The sequence below is a fragment of the Armigeres subalbatus genome, chromosome 2 (genome assembly GCF_024139115.2).
Source record: "Armigeres subalbatus isolate Guangzhou_Male chromosome 2, GZ_Asu_2, whole genome shotgun sequence".
Classification (NCBI taxonomy): domain Eukaryota; kingdom Metazoa; phylum Arthropoda; class Insecta; order Diptera; family Culicidae; genus Armigeres; species Armigeres subalbatus.
Window position 1 is genome coordinate 222,876,278 of NC_085140.1, and position 14,260 is coordinate 222,890,537.

General features: G+C 39.3%; 1 protein-coding gene across 5 annotated transcripts in view; it reads right to left on the bottom strand.

Annotated features, from left to right (window-relative positions):
- LOC134211740 (scavenger receptor class B member 1) overlaps window positions 1–14,260 on the bottom strand; it is a 152,212-nt gene that overhangs the window by 50,654 nt on the left and 87,298 nt on the right. For all 5 annotated transcript variants that reach the window (XM_062688912.1, XM_062688909.1, XM_062688911.1 and 2 more), the window contains 2 exons: window positions 12,895–13,146; window positions 7,609–7,809 (listed from right to left, as the gene is read on the bottom strand). In XM_062688912.1, the coding sequence (XP_062544896.1) occupies window positions 7,609–7,809; window positions 12,895–13,134 (441 nt within the window). In that variant the 5' untranslated portion in view covers window positions 13,135–13,146. The remainder of the gene's footprint in view (window positions 1–7,608; window positions 7,810–12,894; window positions 13,147–14,260) is intronic.

Consider the following 14,260-nt stretch of genomic DNA (forward strand, 5'->3'; position numbering starts at 1 on the left):
CATTCCATCCACAGTCCAATGACCAAGCGGAAAGATTCGTGGACACTTTCCAACGGGCCGTGAAGAAGATTAGAGAGGGGAGAGGATCGATACAGGAAGCACTGGATATATTTCTTCTAACGTACCGAAGTACGCCCAATCGTGCTCTTCCCGACCAGAAGTCGCCATCCGAGGTCATGTTCGGGCGCAAAATCCGCACGTGTCTCGAACTTCTGCGTCCACCACCGGTACGAACACCAGTACCAACGCCCGACGACTGTAAACAACTGCGATCCTTCAGCCGGAACGACCCCGTTTACGCCAAGCTCCACGGTCGCAACGGCTGGAAGTGGGTTGCCGGTAAAATTATAGAGAAAATCGGAGACGTAATGTACAACGTGTGGGTCGAAGATCGTCGAATGCTGCGCTCCCACATCAACCAGCTCCGGAGTCGTTTTGCTGCTGACACGACGCTGAAGCAAGCTACTAGTCAAGCCACCTCTCGCCGATATTCATACCGCTCGACATATTGTTGGATGCTTGGAATCTCCCAAGTACATCAACCGGCAGTCAGGCACTGTCGCCTATTCCAAGCGCATCCGTTTCGACTCAAGCATCAATCTCCAGTCCCGAGCCTACATTGATAGGTTCCAAGCCAGCTTGTGCTGCGTCCACGCCACGACACGAGCTTCCGGCAGTTCCGTCTACGTCATCATCAACGTCAACATCGACCGAGTTCGAGTCCGCTATTGAAGTGGAACCAGTACTGGATCTTCCTAGGCGTTGTTGAAACGCAGGTGTTAAGTTCCAGTAGGAATTTAGGACACCGAAGAGAAAGAAGAATGATGCATTGGAATAAAATCGATAATTAATATTCATAAGGAATCAAATTGCTTGCTGAAGAAAATGATTGAAATGTTTTCAATCATTTCAATGTTTGCGGAACGGCTTTCACAGTTTGAACGATTGAAGCAAAAATGTAGTTTGTCTGCATTGCACTGCTTCATCGAAATATTTACAGTAGTGTTTGCATTAACAAAGTCGATATACTGGTAATCGATTTATTGAAAAATGTATGGACATTCCCACACTGTAAAATGTCATCGAACAACCATGTGACTACTCACCGGAAGATGGCAGGAGGGTTTTCCCGCACAAGCTAGAAAAACATGTTTAGATTCCTCTTTGCACGCTAGATGATGTTGTTATCACCAGAAAATTGTTCGCCATTGTAACCTGCCAAATTGCTTACATTAGAAATTTATCTAAATTTACTGTACAAAAATTATTATTCATAAAATCGTACTTTATATTGGTACTGAATCATGGTACAGTAGCCGTTCGATAACTGTAAAATGTTTACTTTTCAGTTAACGAATGCCGTTCGATAACTGCAACGCATTCTAGATGTCAAATGGTTGTCAATCGACGTCAGATGCAATAAAAGTGCATCTAAATGTGCAGCTCAATGCAGCTGTCATTGAGTTTGACATCAGTTTGAAGTTTAACGGTCCGATAACTGCAAAACTGTTGCAACTATCGGATTGTAGTTAAAAAGCATTGCAGTTAAATGACTTGCAGTTATCGAACGTCTTTGTTGTACTTTATATTGGTATTGCTTTTTGCATTGAAACTTTTCGTTTCGTCACTGAAACCATTGACACTTGTCTTCAGCGACTGCTTCCGCGATAGAGCATTTGCACATTTTATTCACTCATACATCTATATTGCTGTCAAAATGTGCATTTGGCAATTAAATTTTCAGCTAAATGCTCTATTTTTTGACACCGGTGCACTCACACAACCAATCGACATCAGTTGTCAAAAAATCAGGAGTACCAACTTGACCACTATCTCCTTGTCGCCGAGTCTGGCGCTGAGTGCTCGGCGCGGAAACCCAAAGGCGTGAATAAAATTTTGGGGCTTATGCGCAATACTGAATCATGGTAGTTTAAGGCTTTGGTCCGATTCGTAAATTAAAATCAAATTAAACTTAAAAATGACAGTTCAAAAATTTGCAAATAACCCTGCTCGCAGAGCAAGATTACTTTTGACAGATATTGAATCATTTTTGATAGATATTTTGTTGGTCTTGCTGGGTAGCACCAGCCATTCTTTTCATAATTTCCGAACTGTCACTTTTAAGTTCAATTTGATTTTAATTCACGAATCGGACCAAAGCCTAAATTAATAACTAAGATTTTGTAAACATAATGGAAACTGAGAATCTAATGGGCCAAACACAATTGGTACGTTTGCGTGCGTTTTGACAGTTTTTCCATGGGATAGATTCCCTTCGGGATAGAAATTGTACTTGGGTGTCAAATCCAATATTCTAGAGATAAAATTTTATGCGTGATTTTCATAAATAGCGTCAAAACTAACAGTGGATAATTTTTCTGATTTAACCGCGAAGTGGACGAAGGACTTCGCTTCACCTGCCTAAAAAAAACATGAGATGTCCAAATCTCTCACATAATCTTATTTGGATAAAAAAACACCGATAACAGCTCAAACATTAATAAACTATCAATCGATTTTTCATCAAATGTTGGATTTTTTGGCATTGATAAAAAAATATATAGATAAACATTGTTTGATACTGACCGCACACAAAGCGAACGTGACTGAATGATCGTCCCATGTTACCAATTCTAAATCTTACGTCCGGGTGTTTCCTTCCATCTACTACTAACAATCAGGGATGCCAGATACAATTTATAAATGTCTGTGTTAATCTCAGTAAAATGTCTGTATTTGTCTGTATGGGGCTTCACACGGTTACTGGCTAAAACCCATTAATGGGTACTATGGCACCCATTTTCGCCAAAACCGCCACTACTCATTTAATGAGTAAAACCGGTTTACCCATTAATGGGTAAGTCATGTTTCTGTCAAAAGATGCGTATTATTTTACCCATCAAATCGAAGCGATTTTCCTGCAAAATGGGTAAATAAATACCCATTTTTATCAAAATAATTTTGGTTTGCTTTAATACCGATTTTTATGCAGATATTTTGTGGAACATGAAAAATAAATTAGACTATAAATTTTTTATTGGAAAACATAACTATTATAAACATTGAACATAATGAAAATTATTGCTCCGCATACGAATAATCCATCATGTCCGCCTCCTGAATGGCAATATGGTTCGTCTCAGGATGAATGCTGAACCCGTTTGAACGAACGTGGCCCGCGGCCCGCATTTCAGGTGGTCTTTGAGTTTATCCATACCTGGTCCTTCTTCGTATTAATTAGTCGTGGAATAACCTGTAGTTTAACGAAATTCTAATGAATCTAAAGCATTGCAGAAGATTTATTTTAAAAACTTACCGTTTCTTGTAATCGTCAGGCAGAAATGCAAAATGGTAGCCTCTATTTTCCTCTGAAATTTCACAAGCGAAGAACTAGAAATAAAATCCTAGCAAATAAAAATTAAGCGGTAATGATAGATATTATTGAGAAAATCGTAATCATTTACTTACATTTTACGTGAGTTAGTTGATTTCAATTCCCTTTCCATCAAAATAAACGGGTAACAGTTTGAAAATGTTCACAACTATTTTTTCACCCATTAATGGGTAAAAAAATATACTTTTTTTTTCTCCAAATAAAATTTGAACATGGGTACTTTTTCACCCATTTGACAGTTTTTAAAATTACCCCTTTTTTGACAGATCAATGGACCATCAAAAAATGTATACTTTTTTACACATTAATGGGTTTTAGCCAGTAACCGTGCACAGGAATACTGGAAATATAAAATTACTCAAAACCATACATTTTTGATATCATCGAATATCAAGGGTTCAATAATCTGAAATTCGAAATAAGTAATAATAAATAATGTGAAATAATATAAGAATGTAAAACAAAAATAATTGTAATTCATTTAGTTTACGTTAGCGATCCAGCTGAGATTCAGCGGCCACTCTCCATCTTTCGAGACCCCCGGATTCACAAAACGCCAATTTCAATTCTGCGTTTTCCGCCTTCGCCCTCTCAATCTCGCTCTCAATGAGTAATGGAAAATCATCAGGTCTCGATATGGTTGGTTATTTCATCATCAAAAACTTTCCCAACTTCGCCAAAATCTGGTTCTGGGGTTGATCAACCAAGCATGGTCTGATCGAATCTTTTTGGATGAATGGCGGAAAAGCCTCGTTGTACCCATCCACAAAAACAACATTTCCTCTCGAGATGTCACAATGTACCGGTCTATTTCTCTGACATGAGGTGTTTTCAAAACCGTGGAAAGGTTTGTAAACAGCGGCTGTAGATTAGAAGTCGATATTAGGTTCGGCTTTCGCTAACAAGCGTTCCGCCCGGAACACGGCACGGGCACATACTTCGCATATCTGGAAGATGTACTGCACAACGCCTACAACGCGGATCTAGAACGTTCCCAAGGCCTCCATCAGGACTTCTAACAGTGGCAAGAATGGGGATTTTCCGGCAACCTCCTTGCTTTTGTCCGAAACTTGGTAGACTCTGACAACCAGCAAAAGCGTTCGAGGACACGTCCTCATTTCGCTGGTTGGGTGACTAACCCATCTCCAACAAAAAGATTGTGGAAGTTCTCGAGTCTCCATTGAACGGAGACTCTCGTTCCTTTCGCACTTCCGCGAACTCTAAGTAAATTGTCGGACCAGAGACAACGTGGTTCGGACTTTGTCTCATCCTCATCGAACCAACAACAGGAGGTCCTACAATTTCTACATTCGAGCCGCCTCAGAATTATTACTCGCAACACCACACCAGTCTGCCTGTGCCGAGGCTGGCGTTCTGCCTTTTTGCCACCGTGCGCTGGTGGCCATCTGCCGCTAGCCGGCACGTTCGCTGCAGCCACTGCTGGAGAATACAAGATCCCTCTCCAAGCTGAAGGGGTCGGAATAGACACACTACGACCTGCGGCGAATATAAATAGTTTGCAATTTCCGCAAGGGTAACAATTTCGTGGCTCTTAGAAGGTCGGTGGTTAAGCCACAGATATTTCCACAACTATGAACACAGGTTTACAGATGGGTGGAGTCGGCATTAGGGTCACTGGGACCGGTTTCACTATCTCGGACTGCCTCCTAGGTATGTGCTGTATTTTTTCGGCTGAAGGAGCCACGGCGCCGCCATCTACCCGTTCAGGGAACCCATCCTCGTACTTTTAGACTCTGCCAGCGTCATCTCCACATTCCAGAGTGATAAGCCTAAGCACAACAGGATCCAAAGCATCTTAGCGAACATGCTCTCGAACACGACCTTCCCTTGGATCCTGGGGCAATGCGGAGTGCCTGGCGGATCTCCTTGCCGAAGTCGGACATCAGGGCCAACATTTTACGACATTGTCCTGTTGGTGATGTAGAAACCTGCATGGCGGAAATCATTTGAGAAAACTGGAAAAAACAGGACAACTACATCCGTTTACCTCCGGAAAATTGAAGGGACCACATCGGCGTGACATAGGTTCCCTATTTTGAAGATCAGCAGATCTTCTCCCGGCTCCGAATCGGACACAGGCGGCCCTTGCATAATTTCAACAGGAGCCCTTTCTGTACTATCTGCAATGTCTGTGACATTGGTAGCTCTGTACAGCATTTTGTCAGCGGATGCTTGTAAAATCAAGTGCTCTCCATTCAAGTGTCCAAATTCACCTTCGAATTACTTATAAAATCTTTATGAAGATTGTACAATTATTTCAAAGAATATACATTTAAGCATATTCCAGGCTTACTTCAAGAATTCCGAACGAAAAATTCCGGTTGGTTCGATTTTCTTTGGTGTTGTTCTCTCTACGTAATGTTTTCAGAAGCAACATTAGGTTTTAATTTATACTGGAATCATCATCGGAGATTCTCAAGTTTTCATGATTTTTTCTGCTTCGGTTTTCCTCCAAAGATAAGAAATATCTGTAAAAGTCTGTAAAATCAATTAAAAGTCTGTATAATGTCTGTAATCTGTATGATGTCTGTATGCAAGACCAAAAGTCTGTATAAATACAGACATGTCTGTATATCTGGCATCCCTGCTAACAATGTTGTCTCAGAAAAGAACACGTACTTCCCACTGCATAAAACTTCCCACTGCGTAACTGCAATTCTAAGCTCGCTTGCACGGCTTATTGGCCTGTATCAAGCGAAAAGTCCCGTTAGGAAATAGATGCCAGCAGTGAGCAACAAGCGTAAAAAAGAAGAAGCCCATCTCGAACGCGTTGATGATGATGACGCTTTTTGGCTGACAAAGAAGCGGGATACAAGACACTAGCTGATTGGCCCACCAATTGGGAAGCAGAGAAGATTCAAAATTAAGTAGGTATAAAATAAAAGTGCATTCGCTCGCAGAGCATTCAGTCTTTCGCGGGTATTTGAAAAGATCGTTTTCTTACTTTTTGCACTTAGCGAAGCAAACAGCCTTTTCAAGGCTGTAAGAGTTAAAAATAATGTTCTCCTTCAGTCGCTATCGCACGGATTAGGAGGCCCTTCAATGGAAGGGCTGAGATACAGTCTACATCCCCTGCTGGGCCAACTTCCTGAATTTTTTTTTAATGATTCTTGTTCGAGGTAGATTTAATTTCTGTGTCGGTTTGATGAGAAGATTTTGCCAAGGAATGGCATGCAACGACGATTATTTATCCAAAATAGTTGATGTGAGAGTGGGCCCTCCTTAGCCGTGCGGTAAGACGCGGGGCTACAAAGCAAGACCATGCTGAGGGTGGCTGGGTTCGATACCCGGTGCCGGTCTAGGCAATTTTCGAATTGGAAATTGTCTCGACTTCTCTGGGCATAAAAGTATCATCGTGTTAGCCTCATGATATACGAATGCAAAAATGGTAACCTGGCTTAGAAACCTCGCAGTTAATAACTGTGAAAGTGCTTAATGAACACTAAGCTGCGAGGCGGCTCTGTCCCAGTATGGGGATGTAATGCCAATAAGAAGAAGAAGAAGAAGAAGTTGATGTGAGAAAATTGGACATATTATGTATCTTAAAGGCATGGTCAAGTCAAGTCCTACGTCCGCTTAGCGGTTGTGTCACAGACATTACCCACTGTTCGTTTTTTAAGGGAAGTTTTTCCACAAGTCCACCCAATTCCTCCAAGAGCAATATTGACGATCCTGAGGTCACGACCAGGGGCAGACGAAAGTCCCCCCTAAGAAAGAATCTCTAACACCATTTTTATGTATGGGAAAACTCGAAGTGAACCATATTGTTAATATAATATATTTGCCAAATTTTCGAATTGGAAATTGTCTCGACTTCCCTGGGCATAAAAGTATCATCGTGTTAGCCTCATGATATACGAATGCAAAAATGGTAACCTGGCTTAGAAACCTCGCAGTTAATAACTGTGGAAGTGCTTAATGAACACTAAGCTGCGAGGTGGCTCTGTCCCAGTGTGGGGATGTAATGCCAATAAGAAGAAGAATATATTTGCCAGAAGGTGTTGGAGTGAAATGTCAAACTCGAAGGATTACGACAAAGGCTCTTCTAGTTGTGAAATGCGCAATCAATCAAATTTTAATTGATCGTTGAAGTCATGGTCGATGGTAATTTCTCTAGTGTTACGTCTGTTTGTCTGTGGTAAAATAGTTTGTGATAGCTACGTATATAAAATAAATAAGAATAAATTAGTTACCGTATTTAAAGTACCGATGTTCTCAAGTGGAACCATAAATGGGACAATTTTTTTAGCTGATTTTATGATTGGGCTGGTTTGATTCCAAAGATAATTGTATATGGTGGTATTTACAAAGACTTCATCATTTGAGCTCGACAATATAGCCCTAAAAGCCCACTTGATGAATGAGTTGGAGTCTTGTAGCTTTGCAGCCATTGCCTGAAAATAAAAGAAATGTAATTTTTATTTTACTTTTTGTAGTTTGTAATTGCTTAAATACAGAATAATCTACCCATAATTTCCTTGCTCAGATTATTTTTAAATATGTGCTTAGTAGACGGTATTTGAGCAACATTTTTGGGATGCAATGGCCGATTTGGCTTTTTTTCATGGAGAACCACCCAGGTAACCTATCGTTAGGTTACCTCCAGTAGCACTGTAAGTTTTAATTATATATATTTTTTATATAAATAGAACAGGTTGCTCGTACCTTGGTCGAATAGAGATAATAAACTATAGAGGACGATTGTCGCTGCGGTTTCCTTTGTTATCGTCCCCAAACATGTTGGGTACCTATCTGTCAAAACGTACTGATTTTTCCTTCGTTGACATTTAGTGCCCTATCCTCGACAGCAAAAGATGTTTCGCAGGTGACGACAGCGACAATCTTCCACTATAGTTTATTACCTCTATTCTTGGTCGCCAACACGAGAAGATAGTTAGGTTAGGTTAGGAGTTGCTGGTTAAAAGGTTAAGTACCGCGAAACGTGGTCTGTACTATTGCTTAAGAAATACACATTAGCCAGCTTCGCACCAGTTTTTTGCCTTTCTCGTACAACAAAGTTGTACCGAAAAGCTATCATTTCACTTCAAAATCGAACTCATAGACCCATGATGTTATATACCAATCGATTCAGCTCGTCGAGCTGAACAAATGTATGTCAGTCCGTGTGTATGTGTGTGTGCACACAAAAACCGAAAAACATTAGCCACTTTTTCATATAGTAATTCTTAATCTTTCTCGCAACAAGTTGTATTCGACTTGGGATTAACCCTAGTTGATCACTATTGAATTTAATTACGATCGGTCATTGCGTTCAAAAGTTATGAAGAAAATGGTGTGTTTAACCATATAAGCTTGATTGGTTGATTCGCTATACAACGTTTGCAAGAGCCGTAATATAGGCAATTATTTATGATGTGTATCACATCAAGGCGAAACCAAACGATTGAATCGAGAAAGGCATCGCCACCACTATAGGTACATTAATCTGGGTTTATCTAACATCCCGCAACATTTCCATGCAATCATTGTCATATGAATATTTTTTTCTTGATCATCTGACATTTCGTCATTAGAGTAAAATCAGCAGTGATTCAAATCGTTCAGGGCTGTCAGTTTGAATATGAATCTGGAACATTCATTCTCCCAGCAGCTGTTCTAGATTCATTTTTTATACCAGTTAAATGTCAAAAAAATAAAACTGGTATAACACTCCGTTCTATTTTCTGCAGATTTGAACCACGATTGAATCACGAGATTCAAATATTTTTCAATTGTTTTGGTGTATGAACGTGTCATTTTATCTACGGATCAATCCACTTTTCACGGCGCCTTTCGGCAGCAACATAATGGTTTCATTAAATTGAATATTTGAAAAACATGAATGGAACACTGCTGGAAAAACTAGCGAGTTTGTTTGCCCCAGATACAAACTAGAATAGTGGTCGAAAATTTAGAATGAAACTGAGTCACTTCTGATTTCACTCCAATTTATATAATAATATAATAATACATACTCCATGTAATAAACGAATATGTATAATTTTAATATAGTTTTGAAAGTAAACTATTCAATATGCAACTGTATTTGAACGAAAACAAATATGAACGAGAACGATATATTCTGCCTAAAAATGTAGGCACCCTATAGTCTGACACAGCAACGAGTTGCGAGAGTGAATCGTTGCTATGGAAAGGAGTTCGATGTTTGGAATTCAGTTTGCTAACGACTTTTGTGACGACAACACGAAGCTTCATACACCGGTCGTTTGCTTCAAATTTTTAGTATTCGGCTGATGAGATTTGTGCGGGATACGACACTCCACTATTTCCACCTATCCAGTTTTTCGCGAGCGGTAATGGCCGCCAGCTTGCCTGCGGGTTAGTCTCTGATTTGAAGTCTGTGGAGGTCAACTGCAGAGTCTATTATATAGAGTTGCGCAAAGAGGATCTTCTTACTCTTATTCTGAATGATGCTCTTGTTATTATGTTGAAAACTTTCATTTTTGTTCAACCCTTCAAGACTTCACGGGAGTGATCGCGTCTAAAGCTTTTTAATTCGATAACCAAAGTCACCTGCAGAGTGCAAACACGTGAGTTTCTTATTGCAACTTTATTGGGGGGGTGTATTGAAGTTTTTTGAAGCTGTTTCTAGAACAAATCTAATACATTTCAATTCATGCGTTTTAATTCGCCATAATAATCATTAGACGATAACAATACTTCCGCCTTACCAACAAGCATTTGTTTACTTTGCTCGATAGGTAGACGGTTTGACAGTTCAATAGGTAGATTTGGCTTCACTCTTTGCGTAACTCTATATATAATAGACTCTGGTCAACTGCACCCACCGCTCAAGCATTTTGATCAATGAGGTGTATAAGAAGGCTCAAATTCACATAATCAGCACCTTCTTATTTGTCACATTGGTCAGAATGCTCGGAGCGGTAGGTGCAGTTGACCTCCACATACGTCAAATCAGAGACTAACCTGCAGGCAAGCTGGCGGCCATTACCGCTCGCGGAAAACTGGATATATAACTACACTAGTGATGTACAAAAAATCAAGATATATAGTTGGAACGCTTTCGATAAATGAACGTTGCGGACGGGAAAAGGGGTGCTAACCTAAGGCTTCTTTTTTGAATATGTAATGAAGATGTAAGCAATTTATTAACCTTTAGCTGCATTAACCACACTAAGAACAAAATCAGCAATGATTCAAATTGTTCGGGCTGTCATTTTGAATATGAATCTGAAACATTCATTTTCCCAGCAGCTATTATAGATTTATTTTTTATAGACAACGGGGCAAATGGGGGTGACAATGTGTCACTGTTTCAACTACATAGAATGGTTGTAGAATTTTTGAACGATTGTGTCATCCGACCTCCAGACTGTCGGTGAGGGATGTGACGTCACCCCTGACTACGGTATCCAACATTTTTTTTAAATTCTAAGTTCAAGCTCTATCTGGAATAAGGGCGAATGTCGCAAGAGAGAATTCTCTTCGCCGACTTCCCCTCTTTTAAATTGAAGTGACAAGCAGATGATTTCGTTGCGGTTTTTCCCCTCAGAACGAAAGAAAACAATGAAAACTTGCATTCTGAGGTGATAAACCGCGATGAAATCCACTGCTTGTCACTTTTATTTAAAAGAGGGGAAGTCGACGAAGAGAATCCTCTCTTGCGACATTCGCCCTTTTACCAGATAGAGCTTGAGTTATGGTAATTTTGTTCTAAAAGGTCAAAAAGCAATCGTCGATCGGCAAATATATATACTAGCAGCAGAAGCCCAAGATGGGTGTGGATCGCTGGTTATCATTAGAGGCCTGAATAAGAGAAACGCGGATAGAAAATATGAATCTGCCAACACTGCATTCAATCTTCTTCATCAAAGAACAACACATGAAAAGAAAGAAATAGTTTATGTAGATAAAATCTCACAATCGGCTATTTTACGTGCCCACATCACATAACAATAGAATCCTATAAACAATGGAATTCCAATTCATAATCTATAAATGAATTGCATATATCATTGGAAACTAATGTAAAATACATTCAATTTTGTTTATTTAAAAATGGCATAAAATCGAATTTGGCCGTTTTCAGTATTTGAGCCAACATTTTGGCTGCTTGACAGGTCTCCTGCTCGATTGGCTGCTGTTTTTTGACGGTTCGATTGGCGGCGCATACCTATCCGCGTTTCTCTTATTCAGGCCTCTAGTTATCATCGCTTGCTGTTTGCCGTCGGGACGATCAACCATGGAGAGGCTGATTTGCAGTCGCAGCTAGCTGTGCTGTAGCCATCGTGCGGTACCTGCCCACCACCAATGATCAACATGAGTCGGGACTTGTAGTTGTCACGTTGTCACTACGCTCGAAATTCTAAGAGTAATTAAATAATTTTGCAACATGTAATGTGGCTGAAAGGGGCGAGTGGCATCATACGCACAACTGGAACCGCAATGCGGTCGGTTCTTTGGGGAGTTGCTGAGTCAATTCAATTTTATTAATAAATGTGGTCAGAAAAGTTTGAATCGAAAAAGTGTCTCGATTGTTAATTTGAAAGTGAAGAGAACAGATTCCGCAATAACAGTTTTTGGACTACGACGTGGCCGACTAGCTAGCAAGCAACCATAAATAAAACTAGTTCTCGTTTTACTTTTTCAATATTTTATGATGACTCCACCGGAATAAACCGTTACAAGGTAAGGCGGCTGATTCTTACTCCCCTTGTAAATAGTTTGATTGTCACCTTTCCTCTTTTGCTGATGTCATCGTAGTGTCGATAATTTCGTAGCATTTTTTAAAGTAAAAACAACCTATATATTGTTGTTTTCTGATGTAATATTTGACAGTGATAGCTAAAAAGCATGGTTGAAACAAATATAACCGATAGTTGAATCATATATCGCGTATGGTTGATTCAACCCTATTTGTGATTACATCTACCAATAATATTGTTATTCAAAAATCAATGCAAGAATATTGATGATTTGAAGCAGAACCATGTTGATTCTACCACATTTGGTAGCTATATACCAGTGTTATATACCAGCTCGATGAATTAAGGTGATGTCTGTATGTGTGTATGTATGTATGTGTGTGTACAAAAAAAGTTTTGAATATAGCCTTATCTGATTTGCTTGCAATAAGTTGCATTCGACGCGGAATCCTGCCTAATTTTTAGCACTTGAAAATTGGCCCAATCGGCCAATTTTTTCCAAAGGCCCCGTAAAAAAATCAAAATTTATTTTTTACTGCTGCAATGCATTCAAATGAACGCAAATAAATGTGAATGGATGGATATAAAACAATCTATTTCCCTAAAATTCAATTTCGACCTCACTTATGTGCTTTTCTTGTTAAGTCGTATAATATATGAGAAAGGAACCATCACCGCTAGGTGGATTATTCTGTTTTTTAATTATTCGTAACGTTCTCTACTCAGTATATTTTTTTATTAAATAATTGGGCTATATAAATAAACGAATTGGTAAAAAACTTGTATACTCACCAGTACAGCGGTGTTTGGAATAGTAATAGTTCTGTTGAGAATGCCGATTTCGTTGTGGTCAGCCATAAAGTGAAGCTGTCTTTTAGAATTATATGAAATGGTTGAATTTTTAGTGTGGAATACCACATTGTGGTGTTCTAGGGTCTCTCTATATACAATGGGTCCTATTTCCTCGAAGTTCAATTTTTCATCTAAACCCTGCATCCATCTCTCAGCATTTGTAACAGAAAAAACGTACATTTTGCATGTCACCTGAAAGAAAAAACAATTTATGCCTCATTATGTTTTTGTATGATAAAGAAAAAAAAAAGTGATTCGAGACATATAAGACACGTAGAAGCTATAAGTTCACTCCAAAAATAAACTTTTTTATACAAAATCCGGAGACCCACAGTGTTATCCACCGATCGACTCAGTGTGACGAATTAAGATTATGTCTCTGTGTGTATATGTGTGTGTATGGCTGTGCGCAAAAATCTAACTATTTTTTCCTGCTATTTTTCCTGGTCAAATTGTTTCCTATTGAAAATTGGACAAATCGAACTGTGGGATCAATATTTATCGCCAAAATACTAATTTCAAACCTGTATAGGAAAAATAACTTTTTTGGCACTTATTTGCGTTGCGTTGTAACGGAGTATTTCGTAGATTGCATACTGATAGCTGTCATGTATATTCTTTATCTTTCTTACCCCAACTGCTTATGGATTACTATTTGGGAATTAATATTTAGCAACCCAATTGAAGGTTCAAAATGATAAAGCATGAAAGCTACCATTGCTGGCCACGCCCATCTTCTCCGTTACTAGGGAAGGGAAGGAAAGAGAGGCCAGCGACTCACCGACGCCCTCATAGATGTCAAGGAGTTGGATGGTTGGAAGGGAATATAGTTTAGGAGTATCATCATAAGCAAATGATATGATAAGATTGAATACACGTTGGGAATGACCATGCTAAGAAATTTATGTCACTCCATTGATGATTTTGCTGGGATGGGGCGAAGCTATTAAACTTGCCCTGGCTAATAAGCCTAGGTTTAAGCGCCATTGATCGCTCTCTGAAACGAGAAAGAAAGTTAAATATTTAAATCCCTTCCCCCTTTTTGTTTCTAATTGAAATTGTTAGGGAAATATTGATATCTAATAAAAATAACTTGTTTGGCACTTATGCTCATAAACATGTGAAGTTTGACAACCCATACAAAAATTTTAAATGGTTCATACAAAAAGTGTAAAATGGGGGGGGGGGTTGAAAATTTCCAATTTTTGCGTTACGTAATTAAAGGGATCTTCCCTTAATTGCTTCTCAACCTACTTCAACGAACGAGAAAGGCATCATCACTGCTAGGCCTTATTGATGGGCTTAT